This window comes from Theropithecus gelada, chromosome 2 (genome assembly GCF_003255815.1).
Source record: "Theropithecus gelada isolate Dixy chromosome 2, Tgel_1.0, whole genome shotgun sequence".
In the NCBI taxonomy this organism is placed as follows: domain Eukaryota; kingdom Metazoa; phylum Chordata; class Mammalia; order Primates; family Cercopithecidae; genus Theropithecus; species Theropithecus gelada.
Window position 1 is genome coordinate 39,344,869 of NC_037669.1, and position 17,884 is coordinate 39,362,752.

Sequence of the window (17,884 nt, forward strand, 5' to 3'; positions counted from 1 at the left end):
TAGAAAAATAATTTTTAAAAAGAAAGTTGCTTCAGGTTGGTAAAAGAACAGCTAAATTTATTTCTAATCTTGTGAAGCAAGTACGTAAGTAGAGTTAGCCTGGAGGTGAACAGGCAGAGCTGGCCTGGAGGTGAATAAACAGACTCTACCTACATGGAGAGGTAGTCCTCTCTGAATAGCATTTCCGTTTATGAATTAATTACCAGCAGCCTCTCCTTTAATATTATTGATCTTTCTCAGGGTAGGGACCCTTTCTGTGATATATGCAAACAAAGGAGGAAAACATATTTTAATGGAAGGAAGGAAAGATGATTTATGATAGGTTTTATCCATCTAATTTAGATATTTTAGGAAGAAAATCACTATAGAGCTCTTATTTTAAATTTTTGAATAGGTAATACATTCACATCACTCAAAACACAAAACATGTAACAGTGCTTGTAGTGAAAAGCTTCCCACCTGCTGATCCTGTCTCCTAGCCACCAACTGTGCAACTGTTATTAGTTTGTGTGTCCTTCTGGAAACAATTTATTCATATATAAGCAAATACATTTTGTTCCCTCCTCCTAATTTATTAATTTTTTTTTTGAGATGGAGTCTTGCTCTGTTGCCCAGGCTGGAGTGCAGTGGCACGATTTCGGCTCACTTCAAGCTGCGCCTCCCGGGTTTATGCCATTCTCCTGCCTCAGCCTCTTGAGTAGCTGGGACTATAGGCGCCCGCCACCACACATGGCTAATTTTTTGTATTTTTAGTTTAACCATGTTAGCCAGGATGGTCTCGATCTCCTGACCTCGTGATCCGCCCGCCTCGGCCTCCCAAAGTGCTGGGATTACGGGGGCATGAGCCACCATGCCTGGCCACTCCTGTCTCATTTTAAACACTGTTCTGCACCTTGCTTTTTTCACTTAACACCCTGGAGGTCAATACATAAACACATCTTTATGTTTTCAATGGCTGTATGCTATTCCATTATGTAGATGTACCAAAATTATTTAAACATTCCCTTCCTGATGAAAATTAAGTTACAGAATTAAAACTTTGATAAAACTATGTTTAAATTTAGCTTAAGTATTCTGTTCCCATTAAAAACTGCAAGCCTTGGCCAGGCATGGTGGCTCATGCCTGTAATACCAGCACTTTGGGAGGCCAAGGTGGGTGGATCATTTCAGACCAGAAGTTCGAGACCAGCCTGGCCAACATAGTGAAACCCTGTCTCTACTAAAAACACAAAAATTAGCTGGGTATGGTGGTGGGTGCCTGTAATCCCAGCTACTCAGGAGGGAGACTGAGGCAGGAGAATCACCTGAGCCTGGGAAGCAGAGGTTGCATAAGCTGAGATGGCGCCACTGCGCTCCCGCTTCAACCTGGGTGACAGAGCGAGTCTCCATTTCAAAAAAAAAAAAAAAAATTGCAAGCCTATTCCAAGTAAGGCTATGCAAAAGCTGCTATACTACTTTTAGGTCATTCAAGTTATAATCTTTGCAGCAACAAGGTAGAAACCCCAGTTTTGAAGGGTTACACACGAACTGGGCATACTAACTGGACAGGTACAAGCAGCCATTTCCAAGTAACTGAAGGGATGAAACAGAATCATTTCCTATTTTAACAAATGAAAACATAAAATTCCATTGAGATCCTCTAAAGAAAGAACACGCTTTCTCAATATACTAAAAAGTGAGTTTCTATTTTCATCCTCTAAATAAAAACTCTGAAAGAAAAGATTATAAACAGACGTTCCTACTGTGAAAAACAAGCAATCCTACTACCCGTGCTTTTTGGTTAACTTCAAATGGTTTTCAGATCTTGACTTAGTATTTCCAATTACTCTGCTTCCAGAAATAGGGCTCCTGAAAATCAGAGCTTACACACACAGACTTTCCACATATGTTTTGGGAAAAACAAGTTGACTCTCAATTATTTGTGATTATAGTAACTATTCATTTAAAATTTCACACTGAATTATAAATTCCAAGATTAAAATCATTAGCTACTTCAGCTAAATTAACATTTTTTGTTTTTGTAATCACAGGGCACAAGATAACAATATTTTAAGAAAGCACATTTCCCTGCCTCATTGGGATTTACAAATATATGAAAAATGAGGCTAGGCGCGGTGGCTCATGCCTATAATCCCAGCACTTTGGGAGGCTGAGGCAGGTGGATCACCTGAGGTCGGAAGTTCGAGACCAGCCTGACCAACATGGAGAAACTCCATCTCCACTAAAAATACAAAATTAGCCAGGCGTGCTGGTGCATGCCTGTAATCCCAGCTACTTGGGAGGCTGAGGCAGGAGAATCGCTTGTACCCAGGAAACAGAGGTTGTGGTGAGCCGAGATTGTGCCACTGCACTCCTGCCTTGGCAATAAGAGCGAAACTCCATCTCAAAAAAAAAGAAAAGAAAAGAAAAATGATACCAATGGCTAGCTCTGTCAACAACTTTTAATTTTAAAAAGATCATTTAATATTCTTATTCTTTGTCATTCTGCTCACTAAACTTAGATTCTAATCTTCAGATTAATCCTATACAAATTCTGATAAGTCACTGCTTTTTAAAAATTCTAAGAAACTCAAATAAATGTTTCTTGCTAACAATCTTCTCAAATGGTATATATAAACAGTATCAAGTGAATATTATCTGGAACTGAATGTTTTAGGTACAACTGTATGTGTACAGATAATACTTCATATTAACAGTTACCTGACATTCATCCTATTTTTACTGAAACTATTTAAATTTTTTAAATTGTACTGAAAAACTCAGAAACAGAACACAAGCTCCGACCCTACAAATGAATTTTCTAACAGTTTTTGACACTTGAATTTTAAAAAATTACATTGCAGGGAAACCTTTTTTAAAGTACTGGCAGAACTCACATGGGAGTAAAGCAATTTACTGTTTTATTAAATTGGGACTGGTCACATTTTCAACCTGCACCCATTCTAGTAACTAACTCTAGCTACATGTGATAGAATACAGTGAATGAACTGTTACCTCTGAGATGAGAGCCCATACAAGCCTCCTCGCAAGCATCACTGTGATGAATGCTGCCAGATGATAATCAATGAGATGAAAATTCTACAACAGAAATAAATAACTAAATAACTACATCAGAAAGAAATATGATGTGTATTCAGCTGGCACTACTACAAGAATAGAGGTTTATCCCTGAAAAGATCTTCCTTAGATCACCACACCCTTACAGATTATGGGAATATGAGAGATCTTGAACAGACTATGTACCTTCTACTTCTCCTTTCACAACAAATTGCTTTAAGTTTTTAAACACTATTTTAAACTACCTGGAATGTATTCTTCTCCCTTTTCAAAAGTATTACTGTACTAAAAGGTAAAGATTGCAGCTTTGAGTTAACAAGTTATAACCTGCAGAATTATGGCAAGAATAATTTATATAAAATATTATATTTATAATGTCTTAAAGTTAATAGATCAGTTGGGATTCACAGTCTTCAGAAGTTTCTGTTGTTGGTCTCTTATGCAAGCTTACGTTAATCTAATTGGGCGTCTACTAAACTCTCTAGTAGATGGTACATCAATTATACTCATTTAGTGTTTCTCTCTAGTTTGATTTAGAAGTAGGCCTTACATTTGGTCTCTTCTATAAAATAACAGCATTTACCTAGATGCTGTCTACAGTTCCTTCTAGGTCTAGATCTGTATATATAACTGTGGTAATAAGCAAATGAAAAGTCTTTAGCAACAATATCCCAGGAACCACCAAAATCAGGATGTATTTTCATTTTGATGATCAAAAGGTCTATAGGTTTCCACAATTCCTTCCAGAATGAAATGTTAAATTTCTCAATTACTTAATTTAATAAATCTATACATAGCATCCACAATGTGCCAGGTACTCTCCTTCACACTAAAGATACAGCGTGGAAGATGACAGCCAAGGTTCCTGCTCTCCTGTCTTACTTTCCACTGTGGTGCGAGAGGGAAAGGAAATGGCAGAGATTACTATTCATTCCTTCTGCATCACCATAAAATTTAACTAGGCACTGACTCCTAGCCAACTAAAGGTTTATTTTCCAGCCTCCCTTGCAAAAACTACTTTTAGCCAAGGGATGAGTGAAAAAGTAATAGGCACAACTTCTAAGCCATATTCTTCTAAAAGGAGCTGTCCCCTTTTCTCTTTTCTTTCTCCTTCCTGCTGGTCAGGTATGACAACTGGAGTTGGAGTAACTACCATGGACCATGGTTTGGAAGAAGTATATTGGGGATGGAAGAGCAATATATACAAAGAGTCGCCATGCTGATGTTATATCATCCACCTAAACTTTTATTAAATAGGGAAATAAGTTTCTATTTTGTTTTAGTCACCCTGTTATGGCAGCTAAACCCATATCTTCAATAAATTTGTTTGGAGAAGCAGGGCAAGTAACGACAATAAACAAGCTCCCAACAAAAGCATTTTAAATGGTTAAAACTGCTTGTAAGAAATAAAACAGGAACAAATAATGACTAAGAAGGAGGTGCAGAGCCCATTTAAATTGGTGGTTAGGGAGGCTATCCCTGAGAGGATGGCATTTGGGCTGAGAGCTGAATGACAAAAAGGCACCCGGCATTTCAAGCTCTGGGGACAAAGGGCCCCAGACAGAAGAAAAAGCAATCACAAAAGCCCTAAGACAGGAAAATATATGCCCAGTGTGTCTAAAAGGCAGCAAGAAGGCTGGAGTAAGATAATTATTATAGTGGGGCAAGATAGTTAAGAAGCTCTTGCTTTTAATTCAAGTGAAAAATGATCACAGACTGAACAGGGTGAGTAGCAATGGAGATGGAATGAAGTGGCCAAATTGAGTATACATTTTAGAGACAGAACAGTCAGAATGTCAACAGAGTGGTTTGCCACTCCTTAGATCATTTCCTTTTCTCCCTCTCTAAGTATTATGGATTCTAACAGTATTTATCCCCTCCTATTTTTGGGACTTCTCCCTGCTCACCCTATTCCTCCAAAATAATGCACGCAGATTCACTCAACCCCTGGCTAATGTCTGGGTCTTATTAATGCATCACCAGTCCATCTAAGACATTTTTAAAAATCAAAACATTGGCCAGGTGCAGTGACTCACGCCTGTAATCCAGCAATCTGGGAGGCCAAGGCGGGCAGATCATGAGGTCAGGAGATCAAGACCATCCTGGCCAACATGGTGAAACCCTGCCTCTACTAAAAATACAAAAATTAGCTGGGCATGGTGGCGCATGCCTGTAATCGTAGCTACTTGGGAGGCTGAGGCAGGAGAATTGCTGAACCAGGGAGTTGGAAGTTGCAGTGAGCAGAAGTCGTACCACTGCACTCCAGCCTGGTGACAGAGTGAAACTCCGTCTCAAAAAAAAAATCAAAATATTTAAGTGCCTAATACATCTTTTTGTTAAGCAAATCATGTTATAACCAAATCAATGAACATGGTAATGTGGTTATGATTAACTCTTTGTAACCCAGAATATTTGATTAATCAGAGCCCTCTATTCCTATTCTGAATAATTTATTACGTCTAGCTTTTATGTTTCTTAGGGTTAAGACTCATTCAGTTAATTGGTTGACAGCTAGAATACTTCACATATTCAGGTGTCCACATTTTCTTTTTGATATTAAGATCTTGGAATGGAAAAATAAAAACCTAATATATAAATCTGACAAATTTATTATGAGTGTCTGACCCAGACACTCATAATCGAAGAAAACTTAAAAGACAGACCAGATATTTGGGACAGAAGTCCTTGCTAGAGCCTCCTGGTCAGGTAAGCACCTTCCACGCTTCAATACCTTCAGTGATGGAAAATAACTTGACCTCCAGCAGTCCATTCTATCTTTGAACAACTCACTGATACAGGCTCCTTTGAGATTCACAGGCTAAACTCATATATGCTATTTCACATGTTACTCTTGGCTTCACAACCCAATTTTAAGCTTTGTGTTAGCAAAGATTATGTGCATCAGATAAATGAGCCAATCTACTCTACAACCTCCGTTAAGTGTGCGTTCCTCTATTGCAGAGGCTGGAAAGCTAAAAATGACATTTCCAAACTTTCTTGCACTCAGACTCTAGATATGATTTCGGTTCTGTCAACCACAGGCATCATATAAAACTTGAATTCAGAAGTGAGTGAAGTTAGGGGAAAAGGTAGCAAAAGGCATCCATTTTTGGTGGTAAGGGTCAAAGCAAAGGAAGCATTAATTCTGGAGTCAGCAGCTGTAGCAGCACGTTCCTGATTATGACAAGAACACTGGCTTCCTCTGTTTCAAGGCAGTATTTGTAGGTAACTTTCTAAAGAGCTATAGTCAGATATGTTACACTGGGCAAAGAACTCTTTGATGACACTGAAAATTCAACACATGAGAAGTTTCCAGGGGAATGTCAAACCAAATAGAAATTTTATAATGAACTACCCAAAAAGAACTTACGGAATAAATATAGGACTAAAACAAGAAGTAAAGCACAGTAGATTGGTCTGGACTTGGGCACTCACTATGCCACTATGTGATTTTTGAACCAGTTTATAGGTCTTACATTCATTTATAAAATGGGAGTCATATAATGGTACCTACTCATTTTTATAAAGAGTAAATGAGATAATACTTGTAAAGAATTTACTAAATATTGGCCAGGCACAGTGGCTCACACCTGTAATCCCAGCACTTTGGGAGGATAAGGCGGGCGGATCACGAGGTCAGGAGATTGAGACCATCCTGGCTAACACTGTGAAACCCCGTCTCTATTAAAAATACAAAAAAAAAAAAAGGTAGCCGGGCATGAGGGCAGGCGCCTGTAGTCTCAGCTACTCGGGAGGCTGAGGCAGGAGAATGGTATAAACCTGGGAGGCGGAGCTTCCAGTGAGCTGAGACTGCACCACTGCACTCCAACCTGGGCGACAGAGCGCGAGACTCCATCTCAAAAAAAAAAAAAAAAAAAAAAAGAAGAATCTACTAAATATTTTAATGTGTGTTTGTTACTGACACTGTTAAGACAGTGAGTATTTATTTATATAAATATATACGTGGAAAAGGCCTTAAAGAATATCTAATCCAACTTCTTCTCTTTAAAACACCATGGCCAAAAAGGATGAACAAAGTACAGTTCCTACACTCAATAAGCTCATAATCCGGGTAAGAAAGAAAGACTATTAAAAAAAAATTGGCACTAAATCATTGCAATTTTCCAATACAGAAACTGACATTCTTATCACATGATATTAAGTAGACAGAAGGTCAATATAGCAAGAAAATTCTTAATAGTTAATACCAGGAACAACCAAATGATACAAATATTTAAAACAAAAATTTTTATTCTCTTTCCATACTATCTTAAGGATTTTGGCCCACATTTCCTTTCTATGTTCACCAGGCTAGGAAGGCTTTCTAATCTTTATTAGTCCCAAACACATATATAAGAAGACAATAGTCTTCTTTTGCCTAGAGCATATCTCTATCACCCATTCAAATCTGCCATTGCCAACAACCTATCCGTCAAGTCATCTGACTAGCCTTAACAATACATATACTTACATTTTTAAATTTTATTTTTTTTTCTTTTTTCTTTTTTTTTTTTTGAGACAGGGTCTTATTCTGTCACCCAAGCTGGAGTATGGTGGCCACAATCGTAGCTTACTGCAGTCTCTATCTCCCAGGCTCAGGCAATCCTCTCACTTCAGCTTCCCCAGAAGCCAGGACCACAAGTGTGCACTACCAAGCCCAGCTACTTTTGTTTATTTTTTGTAGAGACAAAGTCTCACTATGTCGCCTAGGCTGGTCTCAAATTTTAGGCTCAAGCAATCCTCCTGCCTTCGCCTCCCAAAGTGCTGGGATTATAGGCATGAGCCACCATGCCCAGGCCTTACCAATATTTTTTTTATATATCCATCTATGGTGAACCTTCTCTGCATCAAGACTATCACGGTACTCTTTTTTTTTTTTTTTTTTTTGAGACGGAGTCTCGCTTTGTTGCCCAGGCTGGAGTGCAATGGCTCGGTCTCAGCTCACTGCAAGCTCCGCCTCCCAGGTTCACGCCATTCTCCTGCCTCAGCCTCCCGAGTAGCTGGGACTATAGGCACCCGCCACCATGCCCGGTTAATTTTTTGTATTTTTAGTGGAGACAGGGTTGCACCGTGTCAGCCAGGTCTTGATCTCCTGACCTCGTGATCTGCCTGCCTCGGCCTACCAAAGTGCTGGGATTACAGGTGTGAGCCACCGCGCCTGGCCTATCATGGTGCTCTTAATAAATGGAAAGAGAACAGAAGAAATCTACAATATATTTTTATGTACCTCACCAAAGACAGCCAATTTCTCAACTTCACTTGTGTGACAGAACCCAATTTTATTTAAGTTCACTATGTACCCTGCTAAAGGACTATATTTAGTTTCTCTTGTAGTTAGGAGTGGACATGTGTGGAAATGATGCAAGCCTGGCCCATAAGAAACTCTCCTTTACATTGCCCTAAGCTCTTTCCCCTTCTGGCTGACAGGGATGGGTCACAACCACCTTAGAGGTCACATGGTGGAAGACAATAGAATCTCCATCAGCTTCGGTCCCCTGATTGATCACATGGAAGAACTCCTGGCAACCAGGACAACTGCCTCAGAGTTTATTTGTTACAGAAGCTACCATTATCCTAATTCAGCCATTAAAAGGGTAGAGTTGTTAGAATGTAGTAACACTGACACCTTATACTTACAAATTTAAAATGGTGTAGAGAAAACTAAATACCAAAACCTTTCTGTGATATTATAATAAATTATTTAAATGTTTTCTGCATTTTCATTTACATTTTTACTTCCCCTGATAGTACTTATATTTTAACAATCTTATGAAATTTTATTTCTGAAAGTAATCTGTGGTCTAGAAAAAAACATTTTATTGAAAGAAAAATTACTAAGAAAAACAATTTCTACAGAAAGCTTTCCAGGTAGTTTCTTGGGTAACTAACATGAAGAACTTAAAGGCTGAGTAAGACTTACCAGTGACGTACAAGAAGCAGGATGATTGTAAGGATACCACCACACTGTTTTATAAATGTTGATGTACTGAATGAAGAGAGCAACCAACAGGTAGATGAAAAAAAGGAATTCAAAGAGTAGGCTCCCATCCACAGGCAAGTCAGGAATTTGGCAATGACGAACAGGACCTGGGGTGATTAAGGCTGTGATAGGTGGGACTGGAAGGCCAATAGCACTACCATTCCTGAAAGAGAAAACTATGGTTAACTCAATGGTCATAACCTCCACTGTCACAGAACATAAAGGGCTCCTGCTGTCTCCTCCATCTATCCCTTCACTGTTGGCTTTCCCTGCAAGACTCCTTCCTGGGATCCTCTTACCTTCTCCCTTCACACATTGTCAGTGATCTAAGATGCAGCTATGGCCTCCATTATTTCCTACATGATGAAGACTATAATTTCTCACCATAGAGCTCACTGCTAAATTACAGACACATTATTCAAATCTCTACTGGACATCTGTGTTCTTCCCTCTTATAGTTCTGACCTTAGTTCATGGCCCACTCAGTTAGCTACCCACATCAGAAACCTGGGAGTCATATTAAAACTTTTCTTGGCCAGGCACGGTGGCTCACGCCTGTAATCCCAGCACTTTCGGAGGCCAAGGCGGGCGGAACACCTGAGGTCACGAGTTCAAGACCAGCCTGACCAACATGGCGAAACCTTGTCTCTACTAAAAATACAAAAATTAGCCAGGCATGGTGGTGGACACCTGTAATTACAGCTACTTGGGAGGCTGAGGCAGGAGAATCGCTTGAACCTGGGAGGCGGAGGTTGCAGTGAGCTGAGAACCCACTACTGCACTCCATTCTCAAAAAAAAACAAAAACAAAAACAAAAAAAACTTTTCTTCTGCCTCTCAATGTCCAATCACTCTCTAAATCTCCTAGATTCCACTTTATAAAACTTTGTCCAAACTGTACCTTCCTCTTTAATCTCATTTGCTTTAGTTCAAGCATTTACTATTTTCATCTAAACTACCGCAGTAATCCTCCTATACTCAATTCCACTTTCACCAAACTCTCCAACCTGTTTTCAGGGATCTTTCTAAGGTAAAACTCTTAATAGTGTTACTCTTACCTAAAAACATTTAATGGCTCTCTACTAATAGTGGGGTAACAGCCAAAAATTTTTAGTAGCCCTATGAGGTCCCTCAGCTTAACAGACTAGTTTCACCTCATCACTCCTTCACATGTACCCTATATGATACTTATGCTATTTGCTTTCTGGAACATACATGCTCTTCTTTTGCATATGTTACTCCCTTTAAATGTACTAATCACCTTCCATAATCACCTTCCTTAACTTCTCACATACATATTTACTGACAAAATCCTTCAAAACTTTTTTTACTCCTTCTTCAAGATTTTAAGCCACTCAAACACATTCTCTGTGAAGCTTATTCTACTCCATCAAAACTGATTCATCTCTCCTCTGTGCCACCATAATACTTAACTATACCTTTATTACTACACTTTTCACATTGTTACATAATTTTTTGTATACATCTATGTGTTGTCTACCAGATCATAATCTTAAGAACAGAGACTATACTCTTCTTAGTTCACTGCAAATATGTATCTTTAGGTTGAGAAGGCAGTAGACCAATATAGTTATGAAAAAGAGATATCCCTTAAAACACAAAAAGATGCAGATATTTTAATCCCTATCTTCTTATTGTTCTTTCTTCCATGCTCTTTTACAGATTAGAAATAGCCAGGCTATCTAAAGGTATAAGATGGAAGTAGGAGAAAAGTTTCCTTTGTTTATATGCCTGGGAATACTTACAGAGATCTAAGGGTCTACTGTTATTTACAGACCAAAGAAAAGAAGCTTGGCTTAGATACTTCCAAAGAAGATTTGAGAGAAGGAACAAAACTAGCGTTACCATTCTACTCTAAAATTTCCAAATATAGAAATTGGTATGTAGCACTTACAGTACTTTAAGTGACTCATGGGAATATGAACTCTGCTCATTCTGAACAGTTAAGAATACTATGGCAGAAACTCAGAAGACCTAGAAGGGAAGAACAGGAACTGGTGGAGGAGGGTATGGAAAAAATTATAAGTTTCTTCTTCTCATTCCCAGAGTATACTCCAATAGAACAAGCCTACCAAGTAATACATTGTGAACCACCAGTAGGTCTCAGAACCATACCTGCTCAATCACAAACCAGTCTTTGAGGTGGGCCACAGCACTGTAAAAACTCCAGAAGGCACCATTCCACAAAACACAACACGAAAGGCAGCCTCTGAAGTTTACAAGTTGGTAGACTTGCATGAAGAGGATTACAACAAGAAGCCAATCTACTCCCTCACTCCAGTTGATTTATGAAATTAAAAACTCTGATGAGAAGTTACAAGGTTACGAGCCTCTACTCCAGACAAACTAAAAATTCTTACTTCCCTTCAGTCAAAAATACGCTAAGGGGGAACACATGCTAAATTACTTGTTATGACTTAATGGTTAAAAGGTTCTTACAGAATTTTTCCCAAGTGAAGCAGACAAACGTGTTTTTACCATTAACAAAGTCAATAAAATGCTAGGCCTCAAAAAAGATATTCAAAACAAAGTAGAAAAGACCTACACTTGTCATACTCTATACAGCTTTGACTATTAAACGTCAAACCAGAAAACAAAGAGACCAAAGTCAAATAAAACGAGATCTGGCTGGGTGCAGTGGCTCATGCCTGTAATCCCAGCACTTTGGGAGGCTGAGGCAGGCGGATCACGAGGTCAGGAGTTTGAGACCAGCCTGGCCAACATGGTGAAACCCTGTCTCTACTAAAAATACAAAATTAGCTGGGTGCGGTGGCATGTGCCTGTAATCCTAGCTACTCGGGAGGCTAAGGCACGAGAATTGCCTGAACCAAGGAGGCAGACATGGCAATGAGCCGAGATTGTGCCACTGCACTCCAGCCTGGTGACAGAACAAGACTCTGCCTCAAAAATAAAGAAATAAAAATAAATAAATAAAATAAATGAGATCTAGAGATGTGGCGCATCAGTGGAAAAAAAGTACTCCTATATAAATATAAAAAGAATCTATGAGATTATGTCTTCTCTATCTGATCTATAAAGTTGAAAACTTGAGAAGAGATATGATCATTTTTAAAACTAAAATAAACAGATTTAGTCAATATATCTCAGAAAATCAGTCACAGAGGTATTATTTAGGAACAAATTTAAGTGTTATTCCTCTAATAGAATATTAAAAATAGGGCTGGGCGCAGTGGCTCACACCTGTAATCCCAGCACTTCGGGAGGCCGAAGCGGGTGGATCAAAATTACTCGGGTATGGTGGCTCATGTCTGTAATCCCAGCTACTCGGGAGGCTGAGGCAGAATCGCTTGAACCCAGGAGGCGGAGGTTGCAGTGAGCCAAGATAGCACCATTGCACTCCAGCCCGGGCAACAAGAGCAAAACTCCATCTCAAAAACAAAACAAAACAAAAATACATACATATATATATATAAAAAAACAGATTTAAGAATCTGTTCAGAAACCATATAAATTCTCTAGCAATGAGTTGTGACAACACATGTGAAGTGCTATTCAACCAGGAAAGCTCATTAGAGACTTGATGTCCAGGGTTTTTATTGGCGGCTGGCCACATGGGCACCTTCTTCCTCGCAGTACCAAAATTCTAGACTTCCAAAAGGAAAGCAGGTGTTCAGCATAGCTACTCTTAGGAAGGCCTGCTTACAAGGCTTACATCTGGGAACCATGACTAGTAAACAGTTCCCTACAGTGAGATAAACTTTCCCTAAATAACAAGAATGGCTCACTGTGCCTAAACTGTTTATATAAACAATGTGGTTTATGCTGAACACCTGTGTTTTGTCCTTGCATATAAAGTTTGTGTGTGGGAAAGGGTTAACACAGCAGGCCTGATGGAGCGAGCAAGCAGCAGAATTTAGGGAAGCAAATGGATGAAGGAAGAAAGATTCAAAGGCCTAAAGAGGAATAGAAGAGATAGGGAAAGCAGTGGTCATTTGGACATGTTCAGGTGATATTATTAACAAAGTATATATAAGCAAAGGAAAAAACAGTTCTTCTCAAATAAGATTCTCCCTCAATCAGGAGCTCTCTAAGAAATCCAGAAATACACAATATATCTTCCCTTTTTAAAAGGATAATACTCTAAACACCCTGTTGCAAGAACAAATCCCTGCTCCCTAAAGGTGGAAAGCAGGACAAGAACTACAATTTCAATCTTGACTGTGTTACCAAACTAGCTCCTTGACATTCTAGAGTTTAACTTCACCAATCAGACCACAAACACCTACCAAACAGGGGCAAATGCTCTCCTCTCCAGTTGACCTATGTCGGTCTTGCAGAATCAAATGTATCATCCAAAAGCATATAATACTTAAGCAATTATCTATTTCCCTCCAATACTCTACAGACACTCCAGAAGTGAGTTCTCCTCATCTGGACACTCCTTCTTTCTATATATCCTTCCTAAAACTATATTATAAGCTATCTGCTGGTTCTTTCATGCTTTTATACCTCCTCCCCAGGTCTTTTATAACAAATTATTCCAGCTGCTTGCTTCCTACCAAGAAACAAATATAAAGCTTTCTTTTTCCCAATTTCTCTAGGTAAACATGTCACAAAATAATCACTCAATAATAATAATCTTGGTAACTTTTCAAACCATAAACAATTATTTCTTTCATTTTAAAATGTTGAAAATACTTTCTTCTACCCACTCTCTCCCTCCCCACAAGTTAATTGCTAAATAAACATATGTTAAAGGAGAAGAGAAAGGCAGATTAAAGCAACCATGGTTGGAACCTCTAATACCAGGATAGAAGAGCTACAGTGAAGGCAGAGAAAAGAATACCAAACCCAGTCAAGAGCACAGGTATTTTCCAAATGTTCCTACTTCTTCCCAGTAAATCATCTGCAGACTCCAAGTGCAAGCAGAAGCATCTACAAATGACATTTTCATTGGCTTTCAGTTCTTTTTAATAGCAGAACACTTTATTTTCCTTTCCCCATAATATTTTACATAGTATCTTAATATTTAAAACACATAGGAAAATAAGTCAGTCTAATTAAGAGAAGACTAGGAAACCTCAAGCCTAGACTATTAGGCCTGCCTGATCCATTTTCCCTTCTAAGCCCTCCTACAGCAACACCTGAGACACTGAAGAGCAATTTCATGGGACAGTCTGAGAACATTTTTCACTGAGAACATAATTATCTAGAGGAATCCTCAAAGCCAAAGTCAAAGAGAATGTACAAAGAACTGCTAGAGTTAATACAGAGGCAAAGTTAGAATTTTTTAGCTAGGTAGAATCCTAGTTAGGGACAGCTAGGATTTTCTATCACAACTTGAAAGTACTGAATCAATAAGTTGATAGTATATATTAATAAAATTAAGGTATGTACCTCAAATAGCAAACAACTTTTATCTCAATACCTATATTAGATAGTACTTTTCTTCAAAAGCATTTTCGCATATTCTTTCTTATTTTTAAACATATAAAATAATACTTAATATATGTAGAAAATTTGTAAAATTCAGTAAAGTTTTTTTTTTTTTTTTTTGAGACAGAGTCTCGCTCTGTCGCCCAGGCTGGAGTGCAGTGGCCGGATCTCAGCTCACTGCAAGCTCCGCCTCCCGGGTTCACGCCATTCTCCTGCCTCAGCCTCCCGAGTAGCTGGGACTACAGGCGCCGCCACCGCGCCCGGCTAGTTTTTTGTATTTTTTAGTAGAGACGGGGTTTCACCGCGTTAGCCAGGATGGTCTCGATCTCCTGACCTCGTGATCCGCCCGTCTCGGCCTCCCAAAGTGCTGGGATTACAGGCTTGAGCCACCGCGCCCGGCCAAGTTTTTTAAAGTTACTGCAATTTACTACTTCATTTATTTCAACACTCTGCTATGATGCAAACAGTATCACCATTTTTCAAATAAGGAAATCCAACGAACAGCAGAGTAAAAAATACTCTAGCATAAACTAGTTCTATATACATACATAAACAAAACTTGGATTAAAAATTAGTATGAGAATCGGAGACTGGAAAAATCCCTTCAAACTGGAATTTCAGGGAGAGCTCGACTGAAACGATGAGATCAAAACTAATTTTAAAGATTGGAAGAGGGATTGGAAAGTCAGGAAAAAAAAGGGCAAAGGTCAGGCCTAGAAAACAAAAGTGCATTAATGCCATCAGATAGGCCTGAAAACACAGTAGTACTGATTGCTAGCTCTGAAAATTAAAATCAAGGCAAGAGAAAAACTTTTTTCAGGGAGGAAGGAGAAATTAGCTGGCAGAAATTATCTTGAGCAAATACTTGATTAGGTAAAAGCATCTCTTTGCACTGCTACATTATCAAACCTCCTGATGGCATGAGCTACCCCAGCTAATAAACAGCTAACGTTTATTAAGACCAAACAATTTTTTGACAATTTAAAACCCTTGATGGAATCTGACTTATAATTTCAGCTGGGAGTTTTAATTTGCCCTCTAAAAAAAGAATGCTTATAAGTAGATAAACCATCACACTTGCCTTGTATTTTCATTCACTTCTCCCTTCTTCTAATAGATAAAAAGGGGATAACTAGAATTTAGATGATCAGCCAAAAGAAAGAATGGGACTGCTTTCACTTTGTGGGCCCCATATCACATCTTTTTACCTCCAAAGTATTTTGAAATTCTGAATTTTGTCTTCAAAGGCAGGATTTCTACCTCAGTGTCAAGAATTAATCTCAATAAGCAAATATCTGAATGACAAGATGACTTTTATGTTCGTCTTACTGATGATAGGACATTACAAATTAAATATAGCCTTATTTTTTCTTTACCTGTTTCTCAAGCCTGTGCCATTGCCACAGCCCCCACCAACCAAAGTCTGCAAAGAAGGTAAAGCTGAACGGCTTAGCTGTTGCCGACTAGGGCCCCTCCTTCCACCGGGCATGTCCAGGAACCAGTCTGCTTCCAGTGCCACCTGTAGTTGCAACCCAGGTTAATGGTTGTCAACCAGTTTCAACTCTGAACGATAACAAAAACATATAAATATCAGTAGACTATTTTTAAAGTAGGCAACAAAACAACGAGAAAAACTGAGTGAGCAGGCCTTACAAAAGATTTTCAAACGAATGTTCCCAGTGTCTACTACCTACATTACGCGAATTAAAGGACCATTCAGACTCTAATGGGTCAACCCCTAAGTTCTGATCTAAGCTCTGTTAGGCTTTAGGCAAGTCATGATTTGTGTCTTTCGTCAATTGATTTGTATCATATGTAAGATACTATAATCAGACAGAAGTTTACAAGAAACATCACACTTTATACATTTCCTGCTCAATGTTTCACAATTAAATTCCTTGAAATATAGAAGAATCGGCATTTTATAAAACGTTAGGTTTTGTTATCAAGGGATATGGGTTGAGTTCAGATGGTCACATATTATCTGACCTTATCCGAATAAGTTAAGTTCTGAGTGTGTTTCTTCACTGTGGGTGAAAAAAAAAGTGTTCCCTGTTCTGTAGAGGTTGTCAGGACTGAGGAAGTGGAATGAAACGGCACCAGTAGTTCTCTTAACGGTTTAAAAGTAAAACTGTTCAAGTGGTATCTCTACATGTTAGGGTTAAAATATTGAAAGTAACTCTTTAAGTGGATGTCCGCTCCAGAAAAGCTGGTGTAAAATCATATAGAAATTACTGAAACTGCAAGATTAAGAGGCAAGTAAAAGATAAAGATCCTCACTGGAGACAAAAAAAAAAAAAAAAGTTATTTTCATCATTCTACGGCAAATATGATTCTGCCAATACGGATACCAATGTTTCCTAAACAATACCTAAAACCCCAAGGATGACACTGGAAAAACCCTTGTTTTCAAGTGCTCCCTATTCCTAACAGCCTTCGGCTGTAAACTAACCCCAAGTGAAACAAAGCATTCAAACCGCTGGATGCAGGGGCTGCTGGTCCTTGCTCCATTAACGAGCAAAGGGAAAGAAAAGTGCAGGGAAAAACCTGGGACGGAAGAGGTGAGAGTATGGGGTGGGGTGGGGTGGGGTGGGGTGGGGTGGACTGCAGGAGACCACAAACTTCAACAGACTGGTCCCAAAGAGAAGTCCGCAGAGAAGTGGACAAAGCAGTCTCCGCTGCACATCCAAGAGGGCCGAGGCAGGTCCAGGACAGCCGGACCTTGCGGCAGCTCAGTAATACTCACGCATGGAAAAGTCCCAGCCGGTGGGGCGGGATCCCTAGAAAGCGGCGACAACTTTACAGACTGGACCCCAGGTAAGGGAACTCCCTCCCCGCGTTGAAACGCTGCAAACCAGCTGCTTGCACGCAGACAGCCCCCGCCTAGAGAATCAAGAAAAGGTGTCCAGGCTTCGGGCTGCAAGACTCAGACCCAGACTCCGAGGCAGTTCCAGTGCCAGAGCTAAAGCTAGAGCCAGAGCCTGGTACCTTCAGCACCCATCCCCAGCCTCCATTACCGCGGAGCTGAGCAGACGTGGCAGCGCACAGCGATGACGTCAGCTACGCGACCGCGGTCCGCCCCAGCAGCGAGTGGGCCCCCGGAACCAGCCGGCACGCTAACCCCTCCCATTTGCACCTGCGCAGTGGGGCTCGCCTGCTCCTCTTGACTCGCGGTCCCGCCCCTTCCGGCCAGTATTGGCCAACGCATTTCCTCCCTTGGCCTCAGTCAGCTAGCGGCTACGAGGTGCGGGCACTGTGCTACTGATCCTTCTTGTTGTCTCTTGGACTCCGTGTAATAACCATGTACAAGTTATCACCCCCATTTTACAGATGAGTATAGATTAGGAGGTGTCGCCTAGGGTCACGTCATTGCTAAGTGAGGGAGCCTAAGTCATGAAGTCATGCGTCAGCATCCAAACCTGTGCTTATT

General features: G+C 39.8%; 1 protein-coding gene across 1 annotated transcript in view; it reads right to left on the reverse strand.

Moving 5' to 3' along the window:
• TMEM39A (transmembrane protein 39A) overlaps positions 1-17,547 on the reverse strand; it is a 37,144-nt gene extending 19,597 nt beyond the window's left edge. Inside the window, exons 1-4 of the mRNA XM_025375520.1 lie at positions 17,201-17,547; positions 15,831-16,017; positions 8,978-9,200; positions 2,995-3,078 (exon numbers count right to left, since the gene is read on the reverse strand). Coding sequence (XP_025231305.1) covers positions 2,995-3,078; positions 8,978-9,200; positions 15,831-15,943 — 420 coding nt within the window. The 5' untranslated portion in view covers positions 15,944-16,017; positions 17,201-17,547. The remainder of the gene's footprint in view (positions 1-2,994; positions 3,079-8,977; positions 9,201-15,830; positions 16,018-17,200) is intronic.
• Positions 17,548-17,884: the final 337 nt, after the last annotated feature.